General features: G+C 42.1%; 4 protein-coding genes across 13 annotated transcripts; 2 read left to right on the top strand and 2 right to left on the bottom strand.

The window, feature by feature from the left end:
• Positions 1-2,759: 2,759 nt before the first annotated feature.
• Positions 2,760-12,602, bottom strand: sona (SON DNA and RNA binding protein a). 3 transcript variants are annotated; one of them, XM_061792330.1, is made up of 10 exons: positions 12,433-12,602; positions 10,992-11,082; positions 10,672-10,876; positions 9,720-9,775; positions 7,754-9,610; positions 7,043-7,649; positions 5,357-5,883; positions 4,795-5,264; positions 4,629-4,721; positions 2,760-3,968 (listed from the first exon to the last, which is right to left on the bottom strand). In XM_061792330.1, the coding sequence occupies exons 2-9, from the start codon at positions 11,017-11,019 to the stop codon at positions 4,647-4,649; spliced, it is 3,825 nt and encodes a 1,274-aa protein (XP_061648314.1). In that variant the 5' UTR covers positions 11,020-11,082; positions 12,433-12,602; the 3' UTR covers positions 2,760-3,968; positions 4,629-4,646. The 3 variants fall into 3 exon arrangements, with proteins under 3 accessions (XP_061648314.1, XP_061648315.1, XP_061648316.1); XM_061792331.1 differs by having other exon boundaries at positions 2,760-3,904; XM_061792332.1 differs by having other exon boundaries at positions 2,760-3,861.
• Positions 12,603-13,591: 989 nt separating this feature from the next.
• On the top strand, positions 13,592-17,355 carry ercc1 (excision repair cross-complementation group 1). Of its 3 annotated transcripts, XM_061792810.1 has the most exons (9): positions 13,609-13,928; positions 14,003-14,380; positions 14,637-14,740; positions 14,877-14,976; positions 15,838-15,914; positions 16,431-16,530; positions 16,688-16,759; positions 16,826-16,894; positions 16,990-17,355. In XM_061792810.1, exons 1-9 carry the CDS (start codon positions 13,869-13,871, stop codon positions 17,053-17,055), a joined length of 1,026 nt encoding a protein of 341 aa, XP_061648794.1. In that variant the 5' UTR covers positions 13,609-13,868; the 3' UTR covers positions 17,056-17,355. The 3 variants fall into 3 exon arrangements, with proteins under 3 accessions (XP_061648793.1, XP_061648792.1, XP_061648794.1); XM_061792809.1 differs by having other exon boundaries at positions 13,592-13,928; positions 14,883-14,976; positions 16,688-16,894; XM_061792808.1 differs by having other exon boundaries at positions 13,601-13,928; positions 16,688-16,894.
• Positions 17,356-17,490: 135 nt separating this feature from the next.
• prmt2 (protein arginine methyltransferase 2) lies at positions 17,491-23,454 on the top strand. 6 transcript variants are annotated; one of them, XM_061792806.1, is made up of 9 exons: positions 17,491-18,115; positions 18,451-18,633; positions 18,816-18,891; positions 19,784-19,948; positions 20,930-21,105; positions 21,763-21,892; positions 21,984-22,120; positions 23,056-23,230; positions 23,317-23,454. In XM_061792806.1, the coding sequence occupies exons 2-9, from the start codon at positions 18,485-18,487 to the stop codon at positions 23,347-23,349; spliced, it is 1,041 nt and encodes a 346-aa protein (XP_061648790.1). In that variant the 5' UTR covers positions 17,491-18,115; positions 18,451-18,484; the 3' UTR covers positions 23,350-23,454. The 6 variants fall into 6 exon arrangements, with proteins under 6 accessions (XP_061648790.1, XP_061648787.1, XP_061648791.1 ...); XM_061792803.1 differs by having other exon boundaries at positions 18,730-18,891; XM_061792807.1 differs by having other exon boundaries at positions 18,448-18,633.
• On the bottom strand, positions 22,404-26,600 carry LOC133486937 (gastrula zinc finger protein XlCGF7.1). The gene is made up of 2 exons (XM_061792811.1): positions 26,507-26,600; positions 22,404-25,503 (listed from the first exon to the last, which is right to left on the bottom strand). The coding sequence occupies exon 2, from the start codon at positions 25,493-25,495 to the stop codon at positions 24,560-24,562; it is 936 nt and encodes a 311-aa protein (XP_061648795.1). The 5' UTR covers positions 25,496-25,503; positions 26,507-26,600; the 3' UTR covers positions 22,404-24,559.
• Between the last annotated feature and the right edge of the window lie 598 nt (positions 26,601-27,198).

Raw genomic sequence — 27,198 nt, 5'->3', positions numbered from 1 at the left:
CGTTAAAGCGGGACGCTGTCTCGCTGAAAATACTAAGTACAGCAGCGCAGAAATTGACCTTCAAGAGCTTCTTTGAATATACACATCCACTTGTTCCTCATGATAAAAACAGCCACATTCCCAAAAGCTGCTGTAAAAATATTTGATATTTGCTTTTTGATTAGTTCATCTTCAGTGATATATCTATTTGATGTTTTTAACCCTTTCAAGTCCTCTTCTAAATTTGACACATCACAGAGAAGAGTGTTGTTAACAACGCTGCCAAATTGGAAAGATTAAAAAAAAAAATAAAATCAGCAAGTATATCAAATCAAGCCGTTGTCCCCACTCTCAGAAGCAGTGGGCGTGTCCGCACGCAACTGATAACTGTCAGTCGAATGCCACTACTTGTTCTGAACAAAAATGGATGCGGCTTCATGTAGTAACATTTTTATGCATACACATAACTAGATGTTTGGGCCGTGAAAATGTATCCACTTAAAGTCTCGGGTGGCTGGAATGTATCCCACCGGGTCGTCCACGCTGCGACGAGGCGCTCTAATGCGGCCAGACCAGCACAAAGCCCCTGTCCACATTTTGGCTGTCAAGTCAAAAAAAAAATTTTAAATACATAAATAAATAAATATATTCCCCTCCTCACTCTTATGTCTTTCCCTGCATGATGTGTGCACACTCACGGCTGACAACGAGGCGCTTTAATGCGACCAGGCCAGCCCAAAGCCCCGGTATGGATAACTTAGTCTTCAATGAACCTAACATGCAAGGTTTTGGAAGCTGTTCCGCATACACTTGCTGGCGAGATGACGAGAGGCCTCGCTATACGTAGAGCTCAGGCTCCGCTCGGGGTGGATGGAAGCAAGCCACACTTGCCATTGGCACAGCAGTATATGGCACAGGATGAAGGCTGGCACACTGGCATGAGAGTAAAACTAGCTGATTTCAGCATCACAAAAAAATAGGGTATAAGTCTTGATTCTTGGGGTATTTTGTCCAATTATTATTGCGAAGATTTGCTCAGTGTCTCCTGCAACATGTGCATATTCTCCATTAGATTAAATGGAAATGGGTGAGCCTGAGGTATTTGCATTTTCTGGCTCTATAAGCACCATCAACATTGTTTTCATCCGCTTTTAGTGAAAACTATCCTGTGGTGAGGCGTTGCAGTTTGTTCCGTTAACTCTCCGGGGATGAATTCATTCACTGACCTTCATGGATGGAAACAGTATTTTTTTGTTTTTTTTTAAAAGCAATGTTTCTGTAACGCGTGCTATTTTTAGAAGCCCACGGAATGAATCAAGCAATCAAAGAAGCAACAAGGCACGCGGCCACTCCGTAGCACGTCAGACACTGCTGCTCATACCCGAAGTGTTTCACCGTTCATCTTCTTTTTGCGGCACACGGCGACAATAAGGTTGGTCGTGACAGCTGTTAAATCTTGCCGCCAAGTTCTACTTCTGGGCTTCGACTGTAGCAGAGGCTTTCATCAGGAGAGCTGCAGCTGGGCGCTCAAGGCCACACAACCTCTCAACGTCACGTTGGGTTTTAGTTGACATTTATGATGCCACCCCATTTACACCTGCCGGGGCCTGATTGTCACACTGAACAATGGGAATCTGCAACCTCTTGGCTCCGCACGAGGAGGCCCACTTGTTCCTGCCTGATGGAAGCTGGCATCCTTTTAATTATCATGTGTCGGCGTGGTAGTCTGACGAATGCAAATAGGGAGAGGGCTGTCAAGACAAGTGCCTCTTAGGCCAGTTACAATTAGTTGAAGAGGTAATCTAAATATATGATGGATTTACTCTGTTTTAAGGGCTGAGTGATATTGTGCTGTTCTTCCACAATTTCAAAAGAATTAGACCCAACTAGTTGTCTTCTTTTCCATAATATGTCCTTTTCAAACGTTTACTTTTTTTATTATTATTAATCAGCCAGTTTTGTCACCTTGGTGAAAAAATGCATTTGTGAAATTACATGCTTGAAATAAGACTGGCCAATTTACCTAATTCTAGTACCATTAACTTGCACGACACAGGTATATGCTCAAGGCCCACTTCATTAATTATACATGCACCATCCAAGCACCTTTACAAAGACTAACTCAATTTTGAAAGATATGTTTATAATTCAGTTTTGCTCTTTGTTTTTACAAAACAAAATTCCCCAAAAAGATACAAGTAAAAGAAAAGAACATGTATACTTTAAAAAAAAAATATATATATATATATATTTATATTTGTTTTCAACAAACACGGGCCCATTTGACTTGTAACACAACAGGTAAAGATAAAACGATGCTAGCCTCAATATCCTGCAATTATTAGATTTTACCACACGGTGGCAGTATTAAGAAGTGGCGTTCCAATTTAGTGGCTGCTGAGATTAGACTCACAGGATTCATGGAAAGATACCATTCTAAAGTCTCACTAAGAAAACAGACCACAATACATCTCAGTAGAAAAATTAAATGTTTAAAAGGCTTTTCAGATAACTCCAGCAAATGTGGTTTGAGTTGAGCATGGTTGCTGGGGGATGAAAAAAATGGTTTCTTATCCTAGAAAATGTTTTAATGGGAAGCATAAACTAAATGGTTTCCATCATTGTACTTTTTTAGGTTACTATATTCTGGTCAATTGTTCCACTACAACTGAATTTGCGTTTTAAAAAATGCTCCACGTTAGTTGAAAAAGAAAAAAAAGCACCAAGAAATGTTCAGTGACGCGCTGACTGAGAACACAAAACACACAAGGACATAAATGTTTACAGATCACTGAGGTTTTTAATAATCATTATCACATTTATATACAGAACAAGCAACATCTTATTCTAATGAGCCCCCCAAAACAATCCTAAAATGCATTTTCCTTTTTCCCCCCATCTTTAAAATACCTGAAGAGCAACACAAAGGAATTCAACGTTAGACAGAGAAGCAGTGATACGGTGGGGAGGGGAGGGGGGGAATCTTTGCGTTATCTTCCACAGTTAAGACAGCCTTGGTCAGAAGAGGATGACAGCATAATCACTTCTCACTGCAGTAAATTGACATGGATGCAAGTTCTATTGTGATTAACGACATGAATACGTCGTCAAAAACAAGTGATTGTCTGATCCACTGTTGATATCACAGCTAGCGATGATGTCTCAAGCTTTTCAAACCCACTATCACTCCAAATAAGTAGTCCTACGGCTTGTAAAACAATGAATTATTTCCTCTGTTCGTGCATCTCCATGTTAAATTTAGCTGCCACTTTAAAAGAAAGCTGATCACAACCAGGGCAGAACTAATTTAATTTTGATGTGTTTTGTGACGGAGATGTTGCTCTATCTAATCTGCCTCTATCAGTTATTCCACAATTTTTGCAAACAAACATTTCCCAAGCTCGTGTCAACAAATCACGCATGAAAAACAGCTGAAACAAAGTTTAAAAAAAAAAACAAAAAAAAAACTAGGGAATACAGCAGAACAGGGAATCAGTGTCCGCTTAACACAGTCCTTTAAGAAAGCTTTATAAGTAAAACCAATTTAGACGAACTAAGCTTTTACAAAAACAAAAAGAAATGCGCCACTAGTAAGTTTGGTTTCAGTCTTTACAACAGTGACTGCTTGAACAAGCAGCAACACTGAGGGGACGTTGGTGAAAATCACTATTTACACCCACACGCTCACATTTGGACTTTTAGTCTTACGATCATGCACACGAGAAGTCAACGTGTCCAGTTTCTTGAGTGGTATCACATGACCCAGCCACCCAAACAGAAGCAACGTGGAGGAAAGTTGTAAGCAAATAGGATGCTCCTCTTTTGGGTAAGACTCAGCCACGCCACGTGACTTCCAAAGAAACCTAAAGTGGGCGTATTGTCCTGAAAAAAATCATTTTCTTTGTTAGAGTTTCCTGTCCGGGTCCTAAGAAGAGGGGGAGAAAAAAAGTATCTTCACAGAGTTTGTCTAACTTCTAGTCAGTGAGCGCCTGCAAAGAAAGAAACATTACATTCAATAACATTTCCCATTGATAATCTCACTAGCTGGAAACAAATAAAACAGCTAACATTCCACAAACATGGCATTTATACTTATTATTATTTATACACAAATCCTAATGTGCCATATTTCAGTGTTTCCCAACCTTGATTGAGCTAAGGCACATATTTAACATTAGAAAAGAATCTCATGGCACACCACCAAATCAAAATGTCACCAAAAAAAAAGGATACGCAGTTAAATTATGTAGCCTCTGCCATCTAGTGGATGAGCATTGAATTGTTCTGTCACTATACGTCACTAACATTGATAGTTGTACAAAAATACATTATTTGCAGTGAATAAATAATTTTCCGCTCAATTGAATGAAATTGGATCCTTTCCCACAGCACACTACATCACTGAGTTACAGCATAAGAAAATAATTTCTGGTCTAAAGAAGAAAACCTTTTTTTGACGTTTTGGGGCCCCCCCCCAAAACGTCAAAAAAAGGGGGGGGGGGGGGGGAATCTGCCATCAATTTTTTTTAAACAATGGATTTTTCATTTTTTTTTCTATAATGGTTCAAGGAAATCCAAATGCCCCATCCCTGTTGAAAAAGGACACATTTGTCTAAAGAGTTAGTATAAAGGTTGCTGTCTTTATTTACCTTGAGGGTTTGAAGAGTTTAGAATTCATCATCCGAGACATGAGGTTTAGCTACAGCCATCTCCTCCTTACTGTTGGCAATCATCTTACATTTCTAGAGAAACGCAGAAGAACAGGTTACGGGTGCTCGAATGCAACAGACATCACACACTTGAATCCTTCTTTACCTCGGTCAGCTCCTTTATGGTGTGGATGTTGGCTTGCTGAGTGACCTTCCTTTTCGCTTCCTCAATGTGGTCCAGGTTCAGGGATGGGGTCGGTGGCGCGAGACACGGGGGAGGTTTGTTTGTGATGGTGGGCAGCGGAGCAAGGGGAGGCATGGCCGCCAAGGCACCCATGTTGGTCAAGGCAGCCGTCATGGTGGCCGCCGTCATACTTGCCATGGCTGCACTCATGGTGATGTTAGACATGTTGGGCATTCCGGGAATGGCAGGCAGCCCCATTGGACCCATGCTGGGCATCCCCATGCCCATGGGGAGGGGCAAAGGCAGTGGGAGGGAAAGCGGCGAGGGAGACGGGGTGGGCAGGGGAAGCTGGAGGATTGCTTTTGGCCGCAGACTCTCAGGAATGGGCACCCCTGCTTTGGCACACATGGCAGCTGCGTTGGCCTTGGCGATCTCCAGTAACTGGTCCTTATCTAGGGAAGATTAAGATAACAACAAAACAAATCACATAAGAGCAGTTCTATGTTGTCACTTTCCTGTGATGTAAGCGTGTGAAAGGTTTTACCCAGGTCAGTGAGCCTCGGAGGCGACTTGCTGACACTGCGCCGTGTCCGGGAGCCTGAGCGGCGCTGTTTGCGAAGAATCAGAACGGGAGAGTGGCTAGGCTCCCTCTTCCACCTATCCCGTCTATCAAAAGACCGACTGCGAAACACAGGTCGTTTCCCTCGACCTCTGGACCTGGACCTGCGTCTTCTGTCAGAGGAACGAGACCTAGACCTCCTACCCCTGTCTCCTGACCTAGACCTTTTCTTGCGGCCGGCGGATCGGCTCCGCGACCGCTTGTTCCTGTCCGTGGACTTGGATCTTTTCCTCCCCCTGGCATTTGGCGAGCGGGAGCGTCTCTTGCGGGTTGGCGAGCGGGACTTGGATCGGCGAGCCCTGGTGCGAGACTTGGAACGGGATCGCTTGCGCCGTGTGGAGACCCGAGAAGGGCTGGATTTTTTGCGCCGGCCAGGACTCCGAGTTCTTGACCGGCGCTTCTTTTTTTCTGACGGTGAGACAGATTCTCTCTTTTTCACTGGAGACTTTGACCTGTATATGACGATGATAACGATTAGGAAGCAGTTTGTAGTCAGTTGAAATTTTGAATCAAATCATACAACAAACAAATACGGCAAACTCTGCTATGTGGGAGTCAGAATCCTACCGGAAGTAACGAAAAACTGTAATTGTTTATAACTGCCTATAAAAAAAAACACAGACTATGATCCCAATACAGTTAAATAAAATGTCAAACTCATCTTAAAACTACCCTTGAAAATGAATGGCTTACAGATGCTTGAGATGTTTAAGCCACTCAGCAGGTCAAAAACACACATGCCAAAGACGCCAACAACTCTGGCTAAACTTAGGCCCCTACATACATACAGTGCCATCAAAAACTATTTACACCCTACTCAAATTCACATTTTTTTGCATGCATACATACCAACTTTAAGACCATCAAACAAATGTAAATCACGGAAAGATAACCCAAGTAAACATACAGTGTAGTTTTTAAATGGTGATATTTATTTATTAATTTTTATTATTAAGTGGGAAGGGGGAAAAAAACTACACAAAGTACCACACCCTAAGTGAAAAGGTAAAGGACCCCCTTGTTAAATCATGAATTAACTGTGGCTAAGCACATTTTTTGGAACACTGAGTTGGTTTTCACTGACCACACCCAAGCCTAAATACCTCCAGACCTGTTCAACCAAGAAATCACTTAAATAGAACCTAAACAAGTTTACCATTTAAAAACTGCATTTTATGTTTACTTGGGTTGTCTTTGTCTCAATATTTACATTTGTTCGATGATCTTAAACTGGGGAACATATGCAAAAAAAATTTTAATTTGAGAAGGGGGCATATTATATAATAATAATATTTTTTTCACAGTACTGTAGCTCTTAATATCTCAGCCAAGAAGGATAACTTCAATGTACTTCTTTGACACAATTACTACTTTCCTACTCGCCAGAGCTTTGGCACCATCTTGTGGAGTCACAGAAAGACCACAAGCCACAAATAGGCGAGTTTTTCAGCATATAGCTGAGGATAGGTTCAACAGTTAAAAATAAATAAAATTAAAAATGTAAAAAAAAAAAACGCCTATGAGAATGCACGAATAGCGAAGCGCAAATAGGCAAGGGGTTCACTGTATTCATAAGCTATCTTGATTGCCTTGCATACAGAAAACACAAACCTCTTCCGAGGCGAAGGTGAGTGGGAAGGTTCCTTCTGATCTGCGGGTGAAGGCAAACGCTCTTGGCTCCGCCTTTCTGGAGAGGCTGAACGCGAGGGGCTTCTCAGGGATTTGTCTGTCGTTTTTACAGGCGAGGAAGAACTTTCCATTGCTTCATCTGAGCCTTCAAAACATTCAGATCCATCTGGTGCAGTAACAGGTTCTTGGGAGCCAGACCCCGCATCGGATTCATCCTGTTCGAGGCATATCTCCTCCTCCTCCTCCTCTGCCTCCTTCGTCTCCTCCTCCTCCTCCTTCTTCGTCTCCTCCTCCTCCTCTGCCTCCTTCTCCTCCTCTGCCTCCTTCTCCTCCTCTGCCTCCTTCTCCTCCTCTGCCTCCTTCTCCTCCTCTGCCTCCTTCTCCTCCTCTGCTTCCTCCTCCTCCTCTGCCACTGGCTCCTTCTCCTCCTCCTCCTCCTCCTCCTCCTCTGCCACTGGCTCCTTCTCCTCCTTCCTGTCTTCTTCTTCTTCTATTTCAGGGATGGCATCAGTGTCTTGAGGCTGTTCCTGCACCTCATCCTCAGCTGGAGAACTAGAAGCAACTAGTGAGGTCACAGGTTTCCAACCACCTGTAATACAAACAAGGTGTTAAAACCCAATACACCTTCAGCATTTACAAATTAGTCTGTAAAGGAACTCATAAAAAAAAGAAAAGAAAAAAGACAAATCTCACCTGTTGTAGGAATGGTTTCAGCTATGTCAGCTGTCTTTTCTGGAGATGCTTGGTCTGCCTGGGGAGAAGACGACTGCTGCTCAAGAGGGGGTGAAGCGGATCTGGCGTGGGACGACTTATCAGACGGCCTATCACTTGACCCAGACCGGGATCTGGACTTGGATCTGTGCAAGCCAACAGAGACAGATTTTGACTTTGACCTTCTGACACGGATCCTTGGTGATTTGGACTTCTTTCTGCTCAACGGTGGCGAACGTGACTTTGACCTGTGCCTTCTAGGCAACGAGCGGGATTTCGAGCGTTTGCTAGACCTCGGCGGAGACCGCTTTCTCCTGGCAGGAGAACGAGAACGCCTTCTGACTGGAGACCTGGATTTGGAGCGCCAGCGGGAAATGGGAGTTCGGGATTTGGTCCGTTTGCGGGGACTCCTTGATCTAGAACGGCGTTGACGTTTATAGGTTGCGACAGAGCGTGATCGAGTCCGCCTGCTCCTGCGGACAGATCTGGAACGTGAGCGCCGTGCTCTGGGAGGTGGCGACCTCCTATGTCGCGACAACGATCGACTCCTTGAGCGCCTGCCACCGGTACGCTTTGCCAAGGAACGCGACCTGGAGCGGCGGTAATGGCGCCTGGATCTGGAGCGACGGGCCCTGGCAAATGAGCGTGACCGTGACCGTCTACCGCTTGCACCACCACGTCTGGGCGAGCGGGTCCGGGAACGCCTTAAACGGCCCCGTGAACGAGACTCTGATCTCCGACTTCTCCTTGGAGAGCGAGATAAGGTGCGCGTCCTGCGCCCGCCACGCTTGGGCGATCTTGAGGCTCTTCTTTTTGTAGACGGGGGACTTCTGTGTCGCCTTGGGGACAGAGACAAGGAGCTCCTCCGACGTCTCGGTGATTTGGACCTCCGTGTAGACCTTAACGACTTCCTCTTGGGTGTACGCGACCGAGAAGTGGACCACGACCGACGGCGAGCTTTCTTGGGAGACTTGGAGGGCGGGGAGACAGACTTCCTCCTAGATTTAGGAGACGGAGAGCGAGAGATGGAGCGCGAGAGCTGCCGATTTTTAAGAGGAGTGGGAGACTGCTTGTCCTTTGGGGCTGATCTTGTTTGACTTTCAGGTGGTTCTTCCACTGTTGCTATGTTTTGATCATCATTCTGCTGCTTAGGGGGACTTGGTGATGGTGACCGACTATGTCTTGAGACAGACCGCTTAATATCTGGGCCCATAATAGGGAGGGGAGACCCTGGCCTGGGTGAATCAGACTCTTTTACTGGCGCCTGCTGTATTGAATTGGATTCATCTTTCTGGATTGGCTCATCTCTCGATGCATTACCTTCCTGTTTAGGAATAATATCAGGAAGTTCATGGGCATGACTGAAGGTACAGTCTCCTAGAGTGGCTTCTTCCTTAACCTGAACTGTTCCTGTCTGTGTTACTTCATCCAAGCTAGGTAATGGGGATTTTATATCCTTTTCTGTTCCATTGGTATGACTATCGTTTGTGGTCTTCTCTGCACTTTGTGAAACATCGATATCAGCTATGTCCTCTTTCTTCTCTTCGAGTGGTTCAGGATTCGGCAGACTGGGAACAACTTTCTCATCCCCTTTGTTGTTTAGTGTGGACATTTTGGACACTGGCTCATGTTGGCCAGGTGCTAGCGCAGGAGAGGATTTGCCATCACCTGTCCCTGCATGCCCCTCCGTTTCAGATTCAGAACCTGAGCCAGAGCTGCTATCAGATGAGGAACGAGATTGGGATTTCTTTTCATCCTTCTTCTTCTTCTTTTTCTTCTTCTTAGCAGCATGTCTTTTGTGTTTTTTTGATTTTGCATCTCCCTCCTTGTCCACACAATCTGACAAGACAATTAATGAGCTTTTTTTATTCTATTTTTCTTGTATTGTTTATTTTGCACTTGAGAAATGCCATCAAAAATGAATGAATTATCCTCACAAGTGCCATACCTGTTTTATTCTCTTCCTTCTGCCCAGCATCTCCAGATTTTGCAGCCAGCCTTGCACTGCGGAAATAAAGGGTAAATAGGTTCACAATTTTGCCCCAAAATGTTTAAGCAACACACTGTTTATTTTGGTAGACAATTATTTACAAAGCTCGAGGCACAAGTGTATTTTAAAATATATTGTGGAGCATTGCATTTCAAGATTATAGAAGCATATATTAATAATTTGAGTATAAAGCAAGTACAGGGAGTACTTGTATGGCCTTTAAGTGTCTTTTACACAAGTACTGTACCTATGACTTTACTATTGCGTTAGCGGGGGTCAGTGATAAGAGTACGGCACGCTCCGACTTATGTAAAAATTTAGGTTACGTCACCGCTGTAGGAACAAAATTCATCAAAAACCCAGGTCCCCTTGAACTATTAAAAAAATAAATCATAAAGCCGACTGAGTTGCAAATAGTGGCCAGTTTCCATTTTTGAAATAATGTTTGTGTCATATATTACAAACACAATATTTTGTTAAAATATATCGATGCATGTCAGATGATAATATTGTGGAAGACGTACATTATTTTAACAGTCCAACTTATTTTAAAATTCACTTTACACACTGAAATATTTCATGATTGTATTTTTAGGATTATAGTTTTTAAAACCTCAGGTAAAAAAAAATAAAATGCCCTTCTGAAAGTATCCCTGTGTTTAAGCTGTATAATGAGTTTCACTTTTTGAATAGAACAACTGAAATAAATGAACTTCTCTACGACATTCAAATGTATTTCGATGTAACCTGATGTATATTCAAATGCAATATAAATAAACTTTGACTGCATGTTAACTTTCTCCCCCTCCAGCGTGCCGTGCTCTCATCTTTGTTGGAGCGGACGACACACCGGCGGCAACTAAGTGAGGCATAGCAAATGGCGTGTTCACAAAGTATGACTTCTTCTGACCTGGATCTAGTAGTCCTGACAGCCTTTGGAGTATCCGTCTCTGCCTCAGACTCAGCACCAGACCCTGAGCTGCTTTCCTTTTCACCCCTCCTCTTCTTTTTCTTTTTCTTGTTCTTGTGCTTTTTGTGCTTCTTGTTTTTCTTATGGGGAGGCTCAGTCTCTTCCTTGCAATTCAAGTCATCTTTTTCTGTTGTCTCATCCTCGCCTGAACATGACACCCGGAATTTCACATTCACAAAGTATATTAACACTGCATAATTTTATGAACAAATGTTGAAAAGAAAGTTGCAGGGGATTTTTGTACCCTCGCCTTCACTTACCGGCTGGAACGTCCACAGCACACTCCATTTGTTCCGTGCTGTCGTAAAAGGTCCTCTTAATGCTAGAAGGGTACCGTCTTTTCACTCAACACTGGGGAAGAATCAAGACACTATCATTAAGGTTTTCCAGATGTTTTAAGCCCAGGAATCAAAAAAGAAATATGATTTCTCTATGGGACCCAAACTTCACCAAATACACTGACACATTTGTCAAGTCGTGGAAATACACAAAAGTTGAATCGAAGCAACTGGAGTCTTCTTGGTTGTTGAAGATGTTTCTTTTCATCTTTAAGCATTTTGGATCTGGTCTTCAACAACCAACAGTCCTGTTGCCTTGATTTACTTCTTGCGGACATTTACTTATATGGTACATAAATTAATCTCAGCGAATATAGAGAAATTTACCCCAACAAATTTAAATCAAAAAGCCCTTTGCAAAGAAACTGTGACAATCTGACAATCTTGATGCTACATTTAGGGAAACCCTGCTATTACTGGTGATTGACTGATGACGGCCGGATGATATTTCAGCAGTTTGTATAGTTTGAATCCCAAACAAAATGTTATTGTCTCTTTGACAGAATGTGCAGAAAGTTAGAAGTCAACGACATCCTGCAGCGTCGATGACATCCTGGGGTATGAAGCAGTGCTTCAACAACTGCATATAACGTAACTACAAAGTGAAAAAAAAATTACTTATAAATACTACTTATTGCAAAAATCTATTTTAACTATATTTTTTATTTAGTAACTACACGAAATTAAAGTGAGTCCTGGCCACACCCAATTAAATGAAATGTGACTGTTTGAATTGAGATGGATTATTTTTGTGTAACCCGTTCTATGACAAAATGGAAATGAGATCGGCTTTCCTATGACATGAATGGCGACAAGTTAACGTTACCGCGCTACCAGTCAAAAAAACGTCGTGTTGTTTTGACGCTCGATTTGACACATTGGCCAGTCGTATCCGCACACATTTGATTCTTTAGGAGTGGTAAGATATGTACACGTCGGGGAAAGTTTAATGGCAAAACGAGAAACCAAAGAAAGTTTACAAAAGCAACTCAGTTAACAAGTTGTTAATCGCCAGCGGGCCTCCGCTGCTGTAAGCTAGCTTTAACATTCATTCAGAAATCGTCGGAGGTCATGCTGCTATCGGACAAATAAAAGCAGTGGATAGGAAGATTTTCCACGACGAAAAAGCTATTAATTTAGCTTACAAAACAGTAATAAGAAAATAAACAGGATGTTGCGCGACTGCGGCCTCCACGGCCATTCACAACCAATTCGTCTAGCTAATACAGCTAGCTCGGTTAGCATGCTCGTAGTTATTTAATAACCTAGCTTAAGTCCGTTTTCGCTAAGAGCTTTTGCTCGTTTCAACAAAGCAAGTGGCTTCATTCATCACATTTGTCCCTTTTTGGCGGAGCATATTTACCCCGAATAAGTTTAGACGCCCTAGCGGGAGAGAAGAATTTTTCCAAGCGTCGCGGTCGTAGTTTCCAAAACGTGCGAAGCTGAACAATCGCGCACCGACAACGCTAGCCAGCTAACGCTTCCGCCATGATACGATGGTATCCCGGCATGCAGTGCTGCGCGCGTTCAGTGGCAATGACACAGTTGCCCGGGCAACTCCCGGATGGATGGATGGATGGATGGATGGATGGATGGATGGATGGATAGATAGATAGATAGATAGATAGATAGATAGATAGATAGATAGATAGATAGATAGATAGATAGATAGATAGATAGATAGAACAATCGATCAATCCATACATCCCTCATTCATAAGCCAGAGAAATTAATTTTTCACAGCAGCAATTTCAATACATATACACTCGTATTAATTTATAATCAACAAAGTATACAAATTATACTGATTAATAATATATATAATGATATAATGATTAATAGTAATAAAGTACATCCAATATGTACACTGTAAAATAATGAAATGTAAATGTGCTAATAAGTCACATTCTGCAGTTACATTTGAACAATGAGTGCAAATTGAGATCCATTGATTATGATATAAACAGTATTGGCAACTTTAGCTCACTCTGCCATGTTGGCGATGATAGATGCAGCTGGATCCAACACAATCCCAGGACAAACAAATAAAAACGCATAATTTGTTCGTATACTTTTAATTTAGTTAGTTTTGTGCATCTGTTAAATTCGGCTGTATTTAATTTTAGTACAACACAGTGGCATTTACTGTCATCTTTTGGACCAGTTTTCTAACATTTATTTTGGTATAGTTATGATTTTATTTTTATGTCCAACGCATTTTAATTGAATAATTGTAAAAATGCATGTTCCTTTAAGTGCAGTATTAATGTTCAAACTGTGCACGATGTTTCAGTGGCTTGCAATAATATAGAATGTACTTTTTAGGAATAGAACATGACTCGTTTTTTATTAACACTATGCTGATACTATGCTGCTGTATTTTGTATATTGGTCATGAAGTATATTTTGAGGTGGCACTTGGGTGTAAAATGTTTGGTAACCATTGAATTCGACGATTAGCTATGGTGGTTGTTTCTGATCAACAAATGCACTACATTACCCATAAGCCTTTGTCGGGGGAGGAGCCATATGGAACCCGGATGTGCGTGTGTCGTTTGGCGAAGAGGTTGGAGCGTTGCGTTGCAAAGCATTGTGGGTTATTTATTTTCTTACTTGGAATCAACAATATGCACTTTATGGAAGCTTCCAATCGCCACTACGTATCTTCTGCTAGTTTTATGAAGTTCCCACTGTCTACTAATCAACTTTATGAGTAGAAAAGGTTTGGCAATCTAATATTGTATGCCAGGTTCTGTTATTTTTGTTCGTTCGTTGTACAAAACATTCCCTCGCTGAGACATGAAGAGAAGGTTTAATATCAATTTGGACGATTCTGTCTTTACCAAAGAGAGAACACCAGTAAGTGATTCTGCCACCATGTTGTTTTATGCTTCTATTAACAATCATTTGAGGCAGGCGTGTTTGTTTTGCAGCCAAAGAAGCACTTTCAACCATCCAAAACTGTTGGACAAAGCAAAACCGATGCAAGTCCATCCCCAGCAAAGGAGGGCCAGCCTTTGTCTTATGCACAATATATCATCAAGGCTAAAGCTCAAGGGTCTGCGCCTCCTCAACGAGATGGCTCCTCCCAAATGCTCCGACCTGAAGCTGGTGAGGCTCCCACTATTGCCAGTCTGAGGCAAAGCGAGCCTGACGCCGTGCCCACCGCAGAAGGAAAGAGCGGAGGTAACCAGGTGACGAAGAGCGAGGAGACTCGGGGGTCCGGTGCAGGTCAGAGAGAAGTAAACTGTCCAAGCCTTGGGCCAAAACCCACGGGGTCCGGCAGCAGCATTATTGTCAGTCCGAGACAGGTACGCACCTAGGTGAAGACTCACCGTTAGCTACATCCGCACAACCTGAAATGAGGCATATTATGCATTTTATTTTCACATTTTAAAGACAACAAAAGCATTTAAACTCATGGAGGCAGCAGTTCATACACTATACTGTGTGTATGTGTTGCACGGACATGTGCCCAAACACAAATACGCCCCCCAATAGGTAAATGCAGGTTTGCATCCACGTTTGTACCTGCGCGTACTGTAATTTATGTTTGTATGCTTACAGAGGGGAAATCCCATTTTGAAGTTTGTCAGGAGTGTCCCATGGGAGTTTGGAGAAGTTGTGCCAGACTATGTCCTGGGCCAGACAACTTGTGCTCTCTTTCTCAGGTGGATGTTTACACTTACTCGCTTACTTACATGTTGTGAAATATCAGCAAAATATTTGACTTTCTCTGCCTTTCTTTTTTATTTCACTTTATTTATTTATTTATTTTTTATTTTTTTTGTGTCAACTGGCTCAAAGTCTCAGGTATCACAACCTGAATCCAAACTATATTCATGATCGACTTAAGCAGCTTGGACAGACCTTCACCCTTCGAGTTTTACTCGTTCAAGTGGATGTGGTGAGTAAAAAGCGGCATAAGAATACTGTAATTGGTTGTGTAGAATGGAACGCTGATTAATCGTGGCTTGAAGCAATAGGGGCAAAATGGATTGAATAATACATACAGTGGATATAAAAAGTCAACACACCCCCTGTTCAAATGGCAGGTTTTTTGTGATCTAAAATTTTGGGAACAAGAACAATAATTGTATCTGTCAGGATCTATAACCTGTGCAACTCAATTGAAATGTATTTTAATCTTTTCAGGGGGGGGGGGGAATAAAAATAAATAGGTGCTATAATGTGGTTGCACAAGTGCGCACACCCTCTTATAACTGGTTTGTGGCTGTGTTCAAAATATAAACGATCACATTTCCAGTTTTTTTTTTTTTTTTTTTTTTTTTGCTTTTTAGCAAAAGCCTGCATGTTTTATGCTAACACCGGCAGCTATTTCGTACTGTTTAGAATTGCTTCCACCTTGTCTAAGCCAGTTCCAGCTGAAGATAAACATCCCCAAAGCGTGATGCTACCAGCTCCATGCTTCACTGTAGGTATAATGTTCCTATTTAACATTTCAAGTGCCTCCTAATCAGAGGCACTTGAAATGTTGCCAAGTGTGTGCTGACTCCCATTTAACATGAGTTTGAATCTGATTGGTCAATTCTGAACACGGCCACGTCCCAGTTAGGTTATTTCAGTTACTTTTCGTTCCCCTCGAAAATATTTTTTGTTGTTTAATTACTTGACCAGTACAGGTTATAGGTCACATTAATAGCAGAAATAGTTTTGAAATGATTGATCTTGTTTTTTTTTTTTAGACTTCTTACATACGCTTTGTATTCGTAACTTGTCGTGTATTGTTGGGGTTTTCCCCTCACAGAAAGACCCCCATCATGCATTGAAGGAGCTGGCTCGCATCTGCATCATGGCTGACTGCACTCTTATTTTGGCATGGAGGTAAGTCCTGAGACTGATTGCCTAGATTAGAAGACTCTGCTACATGACACTATTTACAGTGAAACCTTTTACGGTCGAACATCAGAACTGAACTGAAAAAGAAGCAAATCGCTTAATAGATAAAAGTTGCGATGCACAAATTAAACACAAGCGTGGTCTTACAGCTGTGCAGAAAGTTCAACTCTAAACACATACAGCTCATATCATGATGAATATAATACTTATACTTTATGAAAGTGGCGTAAACATCGTCTTATTATCGTAACTTCGCCAAAACTCTCCTGCTTGTCTTCTTCGGCTGCACTGGTCAGACAGATGCACTGATAATACAGATAATGATAAATAATGACAAAAAAAAAAGTAATTACAAATAATGACCTCCTCTCAGATAGACGCCGCATTCAAATAATGATAGTTGAGTCAAGAAATAGCCAGAATTTGACTTGCTTTTTGTCCTCGGGTAAACATGACATTAAATACTTGTACTGTGCTTCATTTGTTCGGATGACCTGGCAGCCCAGAGGAGGCAGGACGTTACCTGGAAACATACAAGTCGTACGAGAAGAAACCAGCAGACCTTCTGAAGGAACAAGTTGAAAAAAACTATTTATCAAAGGTAATTTAATTTCCGAATTAAGGTTTTTAAGGCTTGGTGTCATCTAGGTAGTTATTTCAACAAAGTGTGATGCAGTCACATCTTTATTTAATTTTTATTATTATTATTTTTTGTTTAAGTTTGTCACACAAAATATACATGTGTGTTTGTTTCGAAGGTGACAGACTGCCTGACCACCGTCAAGTCCATAAACAAGACAGATGCTGTGACGTTGCTGTCAACCTTCTCTGTGAGTGCCTCTCAACCCTTTGCCGCTGCAATCGAAATGTTTACTTTTTTAATGATTTCATTACAGTCTTTGGAAGGAATCATCAGTGCATCTAAAGAAGACCTGGTTCTCTGTCCAGGCCTTGGTCCGCAAAAAGTGAGGGAAATCGTGTGCGTTATTAACGATATTGTTACAAAGAAAACTGAAAGGAATGTGTATTAAATTCCTGTGTTGGCATTTTGTGCTTGCAGGCAAGACGTCTTTATGATGTGCTTCATAAACCCTTTTTAAAATCCAAGACAAAGTGTGACAGTTGAGGATCCAGAATCGATGTGGGATGACAAGATGGCTGACTTTTGAAAGAGACATGGACATTTGAACCGTTGTCAATGTGTGTATTATTTAGCGGCACAGTGCTGTTCATGAATTAATATATCATGTGTGAATATTTTTCAAATAGAATATTGTAAAATGAATCTTACATTTTGATTTAAGTAGATAGGAATCATAGTAGGTACTTGCCCCTCGTTCTCTTGTGGGAGAGGGAAAACAAATCTGCCTTTACAAAGTCAATAAAATATTAAAAGATAATAAAATGCTGTACAAAGGATAATCTATATGTTGATGTTGAGGTGATATTGTGATTAAGTACTTACAGAGGGCAGGGATTTATGGGTGATATTGTCTATTAATTCATCCATTTTAGACTTACAGAATAAGGAAAATCGGTACAGAAAATGGATGTTTTTAAAAAAAAATTTTTTTTAACAACGACTTAGAAGTGTTTTTCATACTAATATTTACTGTTATTATGACTTTCCTACTACGTAAACAATAGATTACGGCCCGTTTCGATTTACGTAGAAATTCTCCGCCGTACGAACGGAACTCCATTGTAAACCACGGACCTCCTGAGGGGAAAAAAAGGAGTGAAAAAAATCAGTTTTCTGCACATCAAGCGTTTGATGCTGTCAGTAAGCACTCACGGACTCGTATACATTAAAGCTCCACTGTAGGAACCATGAAATAAATGTCATTTTTATTCGAAACTATAAATCTAAACGCTGTAAAAGCTAATTTGATTGTAAAATCACTATTTCCGGTTGCCTTTGAACCCAACACACGTGACGTACACAACAGGAAGTGCCCGCAAAAGTTGCGCTGGCCGCTTAATTCTTTTCCCCACTGATAGTTTCCAGCTCAACTGAACTCCGTTACTACACATTTTATAACAAACATATATATTTACAAATGTATAGCTATTTCTTTTGGGAGCAACATTAAGTAGCTGGGTTGGCGTTTGTTGAGATGGAGGATGTGCTGCCACCTGAGGAGTACGTTGTCCTCTGGAGCTTTCATGGGCGTTGCAGTGAAGAGGTCATCCATCCATCCATCCATCTATCTATCTAATCTGTCCATCTGGATATGTAACATGTAAAATTTACTGTATAGTATACTATTAAACTATAATATAATGTAACAGCCCTGTGTAACTTATTTTGTATGCATATATAGAGAGACACTATACAATAACATACTATACTACACTTACAAGGCCTGCAATTGTCTGGCAACTATTCGGGGTGTACCCCGCATCTCGCAGGCATTGTCTCCAGTTTACCCAAACGCTGTAGAAAACAGGTGGCTAGTGTCAATGTCTGCGGATAGTCACATCCTAGTTTAAACTCGTCTGTGGCCATTGTGTTCAGCAGCTAAGTATCAGCAAAGGAGAGCGATTGATGGTCCATGCCAAGATCTCCCCAGAGTGGTGGTGGGCTGAGCTGCGGGGGGTCTTTGGATACGTCCCTGCCAGCTACCTCTACCAGGGAGCCAATGAAGATGAGGAGGAGGACGCGTGGCAGGATGAGGAGTACTATTTCACTTACGGAACACTGGTTGGTCTTTTTAAAAGCACCGCAGTGTTAATATATGCATTTCGATTCACATTTATTGTAGGAAAACTGTTTTTAAATGCTTCTACAAACTACCAGAATCTTCACTTGGAGATGTTGTCAGACAAGAGCCGCACAGAGACGTACAGGCGGGTCATCGTCAACAACAGCGCTTCTCTGCACAGGAAGGTGGTGATGGACCTCGGCTGCGGGACGGGCATCATGAGCCTGTTCTGCGCTCAGCTGGCACAACCGGCAGCGGTGAGGACCCCCTTTTTGAGAAAGCATGCAGACACTTGGCAAGTATACAGTACTAGGGGCGAAAAAGCGCGAGTAATATTGCTTGTCTGGTGACCATCGGTTGCTCCCTACTTTTCAAGATGCGTAGTGGAATAACATGAAAAAATAATCACAATTATTTTGATCAATATTGTAAACAGGATTATTGCTCACATTAGGGAAAAATCTTTATTTTTATTGCTCTACTTTTTAACCTACATTATGTCACAGTTTTCGGTTCAAAATTAATCTTTAAATAAGAATAAATGATAGATAACGATAAAAAAAATAAATGTACACAAAATATTCTACTTTACCAATGGCTCACTGAATAAATGTGCTATTACAAAGTGCAATCACGAATTGCAGCTTAATGGTAGCAAATGCAGTTTATGCATAGAAGGCAAAAACATTATTAGGTTGTAAGCACCAACTTTGCCACCTCTTCGCCAACGTGCTGAAAGGTCCAACTTCAAAATTAAAGCTTCATATAGTACTTACTACATTGGACATTATTGCCATTTTTAACCTTTATTTTTAAATTGGCACCGGAGCGGAGCTTAATGAAGCCTTAACCATGTGTTCGCCCCCTGGTGGCTGGCTGACTAGGTTGCGGGCACTGCTGCAATTAAGCACTTTTCATATGCAGCAGTGCCCGCATTTTAAATCTTTATAAAAAAATAAATAAAATAAATTGCCAACAATCAGGCTCACTTAACCATTGCAGCCAAAATCATGATCACAATTAAAATTCGATTAATTGCGCATCCCTAACGGGATCTCCCCAAAAATCAGCAACGAGGTCTGTTTGTGAGTAGCGAACAATGAATAGGCCAGGGAATTTACATTGCAATGTCCGTGTGCGCTGTTGCAGGTGTACGCCGTGGAGGCGAGCTCGATGGTGGAGCACACCAAGGAGCTAGTGAAGCAGAACGCTTGCGAGGAGGTGATCACGGTGCTGCGGGGTCGGGCCGAGGAGATCCAACTGCCTGAGCAGGTGGATGTCCTGGTGTCCGAGTGGATGGGCAACTGCTTGCTCGTAAGAATGACCCTGTCCTAATGACTTATTAACACGGAGTGCGCGCATACCGTCAATCGAGCCGAATTGTAGCATTTTCCCTCCCTTCCGATCGGAGTCAGCGAAGGCCGAGATTGTCAGATGTCTCTGAAAGATGATCCTGAGGGATTATCCTGTGATGTGGAATGTGTTAAGAGTGATTATTTGTCCCCGGATTGCTTGGAAAACTATTGGGGCTGACAATCGGAAATGTTAAACCCGTTCAGTGTATGATCCCAAATTGAGCCACGGACTCCGTGATTGTGACGTGTTGCCGGACACAAAGGGAGGAGCAACTGATTGTGTGTGTATAACACGTCCGGCAAATCATTGACTACAATAAAAATGACAAGAAAAAAGAGTTTTCAACTGTAATCTGGTTACCAGATAAACTAGCTGGTACTATGTCATGCCAGTTTTGATTTGGGGGAGAATGCGCAAGATTATCGTTGCCGGGGTAGCAGTATCATTATTTTTCTCCAGGCAACTGGACACTTGTTTGTTAAAGACACTTTTTCAGTTCTGTATTTTAGGTGTGGAGTCTCCCTGTTTATCTTTCTGGTGGGTGTGTCCCTCAGGGGTGGTCAAAATAGGGTTGTTGTTTTTTGGCAGGCAAGGCTGGTGAATGACCATTTTGCATACCAGCCGGTTGGTTGATGAGCTTACTGGAATAAAGCTGGGCTTTGTCAAAAGTTAGAGGGATCATTTTTTCATGAAAAAAAACAAAAAAAACATTTAGGGAAAAACAATCTGTGAATACCTAAAAAAAATAAAAATAATAATAATAATAATTTAATAGAAAACCAAGTTATGTTCTCATATATTTCAAAATAATACATTTTAGATGCAATTGCAATACCTTAATATATTTGCCCAAGGTTATCATACCGTCAGAATCTGCTACCAGCCTAACTGCTTAAGGTTACTTTTCACTTTACCTTGTCCTCTTCCTTTGTGGTCTAGTTTGAGTTCATGGTGGAGTCGGTCCTGCTGGCCAGAGACCGCTGGTTAAGGGAAGGTGGCACGATGTGGCCCTCGTCCGCAGCCCTCACCCTGGTGCCATGTCAAGCCCACAGATACTACGCCGATAAAATGGCCTTCTGGGAGAAGCCCTACGGCCTGGACTTTACCCCGCTTCAGTAAGACACATCAGTGTATGATCTAAAAAGGGATTTGCTTTTCCATCCATTTTCTATAGTACTTATCCTCATTAGGGTTGCTGGTGAACTGGAGCCTATCCCAGCTGACTGGGTGAGAGAAGTGGGGTACACCAATCACGAGGCACATATACACAAACAACCATTCACACTCACATTTACACCTCTGGACAATTTAGAGTCTTCAATAAATCTAATATGCATGTTTTTGGTAGCTGGAGAAAACTCAAGTAAGCAAAGGGAGAACATGCAAACTCCACACAGGAAGCTCGGACCCAAGGTTCAAACCCAGAATCTCAAAACTGTCAGCCAGTCACGCTAACCTCAAGTGTTCCAGGGTTATTCCATTCAAATTTAGAGGTTGATTACATTATCTATCATTGAGGTCCTGCATACAGTATCTCGCAGTATAATATACACATTTGGCCTCCGGTAGAGATTGATACTCTACCAACCAATTTTGTGGTGAGATGACAAAAACACTTCTGGAGTCAATCAGTCCTGGAACATTTCTGACACAACTCTGACATTGACTTAACTTTGAGAGGACACACCACGCTTTGAGTCTGCGCTTTGAGTTTCTTTTCATTCTAATCTTCAATGTACAAATGGCATCATTGATATGCACTCTACCCGCAGGCCACTTGCACTGCAGGAGTTCTTCGCCAAGCCCAAGTTCAGCCACTTAATGGAGCCAGGCGACCGCCTCGCCTCCCCTGTAGACGTCATCCACTTGGACATGTACACGCTGCAGGTGGCAGACCTGGAGGTATACCGTCCATTCGCCCCTCTTTCATTCCTACAGAAGTCCACAGAGAAATGTATTTTGTAATGCGTAGGACCGCTGTGTCATTTCTCAGGAAATGCAGGGCGAGTTCAAGTTTCGCCTGGAAAAGTCTGGCGTGTTCCACGGCTTCGCCGCCTGGTTCAGCGTTTGTTTCGAGAGCCTGGAAGAGGGGGGAGCGCCGGTGGAGCTGAACACCGGGCCTGACTCTGAGTATAACTCATCCATCCATTTACATTACATTTAGCATTTTACAGTGGGACCTTCAAAATCATACGCAGCAAAATTTCAATCCTAAATTTGGTGGGGAAAAGGTCAAACAAAACATATTTTCAGCTCAGTAAACATCTAAAGCAGGGGTTGGTTAAGTATGGCTTACAGGCCACATACAGCGCGCTACATTCTTCAATTCATTTCAACTTGTTTTTTTTAACCTTCAATGTGTTCATTAAATCATTTATTCAATCAAATTTAAATTATGTCATTGAATAGTAAATGTTGGCACAAATTCACATTTTAATTTTCAGGGAAACAATTTTACATACACATTTAAACATTTACCATTGTTAAATTCATCAATGAATATCCTGGCCCATTAGGCCATTAAAAAAAAAAAAAATCAAATGTGGCTGTTGAGCACAAGTCTTCCCACTCCTGGTCTAAATTCCATGGCTTTTTTTTTTTTTTGCTGCTTTTCCCTTGTATTTCTAAGAACAGGTTTGGCTGCTCAGTATAAGCAATACTTTATTAAATACTATTCCATTTACATCGCACCACCGTGTGCGTATTCTTAAATGTGCAAACCAGTCCATTGCGCACTGTTCAGAACCTCAGATAACATGTTGGGGTAAACGGAGGACCCCTGTACTGTGGTTAACTTCTGTTTACACTTGACAGTTAAGAATGTTAAAATGTTACTTAAAACATTGCTTGTAGCATCAATTCTGTAAAGGTTTTACGATGGGCTTGACATTTGAGCCTAGAATTGATTAAATCACTTCCTATGACTTTTTTTTTTTTTAATTTTTTTAACAATTGATGTTCAACTTTGGAGGTTCTGCTCTCCTGTCAAATCACAGTGCCGTCGCATATCGACAGACAACAATTCACACGGTCTTCAGTTTACCTCAAGTACGTCTCGGTTCCAGGCCGACACACTGGAAGCAGACTCTCTTCATGCTCGACGAGCCCGTCAGCGTGCGTGCCGCAGACCTCATTAGTGGACGCATTATTCTGCGAAGGAACCCCGTCTGGAGGCGCCACTTGACCGTCACCATTCACTGGGACATCAACGGCCACACACAGGAGGAGCCCACCTGCCAGGCAAATGAATCACCGACAGTGTAGGAACATTATGACAGTGGAGCTACACCAATATGATGACGTGCTTCCCCTTTTCTGATCTTTAGGCCGGTACTAAGAGCTTCCCTATGTGGCGCTGACAGCTTCTCATCATCTGACACAACGCTTGCGTGCTGAGTTTCTGCGTTTTTGAGATCAGCCTTCAGTTGTAACGGATAAAGACGCCGAAATGGAAGAGATTATTATTATTTTTTTTTTCCCCCCAGAACTTCTCCAGGACATTTTTAGTGATGTACCACAGGCATGGATCACACCACCTTCAAAGCGAAGTTGAAAGACTTTAGATTCTAGTCTTACAAATATGATAGTGGAACCTCCAAAGTTGAACACAATCCATTTGGTTAACCTCTGATTTGCTATTTATGCCCATAGGAACTCATCAATCAAAATGTAAACCAATTATTTACTTGGTCCTTTAGTTTTAAGAAATGACAAGAATGTGGCAAAATGTTACTTGGAAGAGATAATTATTTTAATCATTTTAACAAAAAGTTCAGTGTCCAAAATTATTCATACCCTTCGTCAATAAGTCATATCCAATGTTCGACATGTCAACTTCATTAGAAAGCTGAACATTTTCACATAAGTTACCAGAATTGTGCCCAAAAATATTTGCTCCCATTTCTCAAGGTTATGAATAATTTTATTTTCTTTAAAATGCACAAAAGCTATTCAAATAGTGATTAATCCTCCTTAATAACTCTTAATACATTGTACACAGTCTTTTGCCACATTCTTGTGTCATTTCTAGCTAAAACAGCCATTTGACAAATAAAAATGGCCAACGTATACATGCTTTTGGTCTTAACTGGAGCTGGAGAGTCCAAATATTTCAAATTATTGCACTGCACAGACTACAACCGCTGTGTAAAAATGGCCGAAGATCTTGTCATAAAATCACTGAATGAAACAATAGTGTCATCAGTGAAGTACTTTTTGAGCTTCTTCTTATCCATGTATGGTTTTTGACTACTTGGGGGCGGGACAGTGGCATTAGAATGTTTGCTTCACACTTCTGAGGCTCAATGTTCGTATCTCACTTCTGACCTTCGCTGTGTGTGAGTTTACCTCACACATTCCCCAAAACATGCACGTCAGGTTCATTGAAGACTAGTTGTCCGTTGGTGTTGGAATCCTGCAATAAATACAATTTTCAACAATATTCAAATTTATAGCAATGCGCCAGTACATGTGCGCTGTGATTGATTGGGTGAAGACCAGTCCAGGTTGTACCCTGCCTCTAGCCCTAAAGTCAGCTGGGATAGGCTCCAGCAGAACCCGACGTCCTGATCACGGCTCTTTTGATTTGACCTCGGTGGACACCGGCTGAGCGGCCTCCGGCAACGGCGGCGGCTTTGAAAGCGGGATGAACAATGGGGGTTTCACCAAACTGCCCTCGCTTTTTCCCCCTTTCTGCCTCAAATGTTTATCGCAGTGGTTGATAAATGTGTCCAGCTTGGCAAAGGTTTTGTTGCACACTTTGCAGTGATAAGGCCGCAGCCCCTTTTCGAGGCGGACGTGCAGTCTAATGTAGGAGGACCGTATGAAGGTGCGGCAGCAGACGCCGCACTTTAGTTCGTCCGGCGGAGGCGCAGCCGCGGGCGCCTCTTCCCCCTGCCGAGCCGACTCTTCGGCCTTGTGAGAGAGCAGCAGCGGCAGAGAGCTGAAAGTCTCGCCGCACTCCTCACACTTGTAGGCCCGCTCGCCCGTGTGTATGCGGACGTGCGAGAGCAGGCCCGCTTTCTGCGTGAAGGCCTTGTCGCAGTAGGAACACTTGAAGGGCTTCTCGCCGGTGTGCAACCGCCGGTGAGTCTTGAGATGCGCGGCCCGCCCGAAGGTCTTGCCGCAGTCGGGGCATTTAAAGGGCCTGTCGCCACGGTGGATGGCCTCGTGGGCCATGAGGTGGGAGGCCTGGTGGAAGTACTTGCCACAGGTCCCGCACTGGAACCTCCTCTCCTTGGTGTGTGAGGCCAGGTGTAGGGTCAAGTGGGCCGAGGAGATAAAGGTTTTGCCGCACAGTGAGCAGCTGTGCGGGTCCACACGGACGCCCTCCTGGGCCTGCCCTTCGTCGGGGGGGCTGCCGTCTCCCCGGCAGGACGGGCATCTGGACGCACCGTCAGGTTTGTCCGTCTGCTTGGTTTCATCCGATTGTGGGAGACTGAAGCTGCGTCTGCACTCTGAACACTCCTGCTCCTGCTGACCTTCTGTGCTGCCTTTCTCCTGCATGGTGCTACCTACAAACAGCAGAGACACTTTCAGCTCATCACACCCGAAAATCATTTCTCCGAGCAATGTCTTTTGATAAATGACCAGAGCAGCACGGTGAGCAAGTTGTTATCACGTCTGTGATATCGCAGTTCTGAGGTTAAGGGTCCATAGACCCCCTATGGGGGAAATTTGCATGTTGTCCCTGTGCTTGCGGACGGTTTCTGCAGGTACGCCGGCTGCGTCACACATTACAAAAAACATGCATGTGAGGTTCATTGAAGACTCTTCACGCGTGTCAAACTCAAGGCCAGGGGGCAATATATGACCCACTACATCATTTTTTTGTGGCTCACGAAAGCAAATCAAGTGTCTCCGTCATGTTTCTTGCTAAATGCAATTGTTGTTCTTATTATGGCAACACATTTTCTTCCTTTTTTTTTTTTTTTTTTTTTTTTACAGATATTGGAAGCATTTATTTCACCATATGCCAAATTTGGTGAAATGGTGTATATATTTGGTTGTCACTATTTTCAATTCAATGCAGGGGCAATTGTAAAAATGATGAGGGGATGATTCACCCCTGACCCGAATGAGTACAAGCCCTATAGTTTGGTTGGTATAGATGCTTATTACTAGATTATAAAACCTGAGGCAAACGTTCACAGGACACACACAAATACAAATGGCAAGAAAACTCAAATGGTGCAGATTGTAGTTTGAGATGCACCGCACAAAGAGAAAGGCAAAAACACCGTAGTGCAGTGTCTCAATAATTGACGCAATAATCAATTAAACTCAAAACCTGAACATTATTATCTTAAAAAATGCGTGGTTGTACCTAATAAAGTGCCCAGCGACTGAGGATGGAGACACTTCCTCCATGCAGTCAGTGGGAACCTCGTCTACAAACAACAACAGGGCGCCTGAGCTTGGACGTAGCGCTGCTAAGTTATCACAGAAGCAACAACAAAATATCTGAACCTCAACCAAGCGTTTAAATTATTATTATTATTATTATTTTTTACATACCAGCGTGAAATAGCGACGGGAGAAATGTTAAACTGCACCAGAGAGGGAGGGCGAGTCACGTGATCTTATAGCACGCGCACGGGGAGAGACCGCCACCTAGCGGCTGGAGGTTTAACGGACACTTCGAAAAAATATTGAATATATATATATATATATATATATACACATGTCCCAGCCTCCTTCCACGCTTTCGTTTTATGCAAAATCGAAACCCCTCACAGCTGGTGCGAGGACCAGATTTCAGTGGAAATGACCTGCAACGAGGGTTACTAGTCGTTCCTAATAAACCTCGGATGGAGAAAACGAGGCTTTCTGAAGCAAACAACCACTTTGACGTTATTGACTTAAAATGATTTACTGCTTCCAATCATTTGCAGTGCACTCAAGTCGCCTAAATTATTCATGATTATACATACATATATACATATATATATATACATATACACATATATATACATATATACATATATATATATATATATATATATATACATATACATATATATATACATATATATACATATACATATATATATATATATATACATATATATATACATATACATATATATATATATATACATATATATATACATATACATATATATATATATATACATATATATATATATATACATATATATATACATATACATATATATATATATATATACATATATATACATATACAT

The sequence above is a fragment of the Phyllopteryx taeniolatus genome, chromosome 12, assembly GCF_024500385.1.
Source record: "Phyllopteryx taeniolatus isolate TA_2022b chromosome 12, UOR_Ptae_1.2, whole genome shotgun sequence".
NCBI lineage: Eukaryota > Metazoa > Chordata > Actinopteri > Syngnathiformes > Syngnathidae > Phyllopteryx > Phyllopteryx taeniolatus.
The sequence above is the reverse complement of the archived record's forward strand: the minus strand, read 5'-3'. Positions and strand labels throughout refer to the sequence as shown.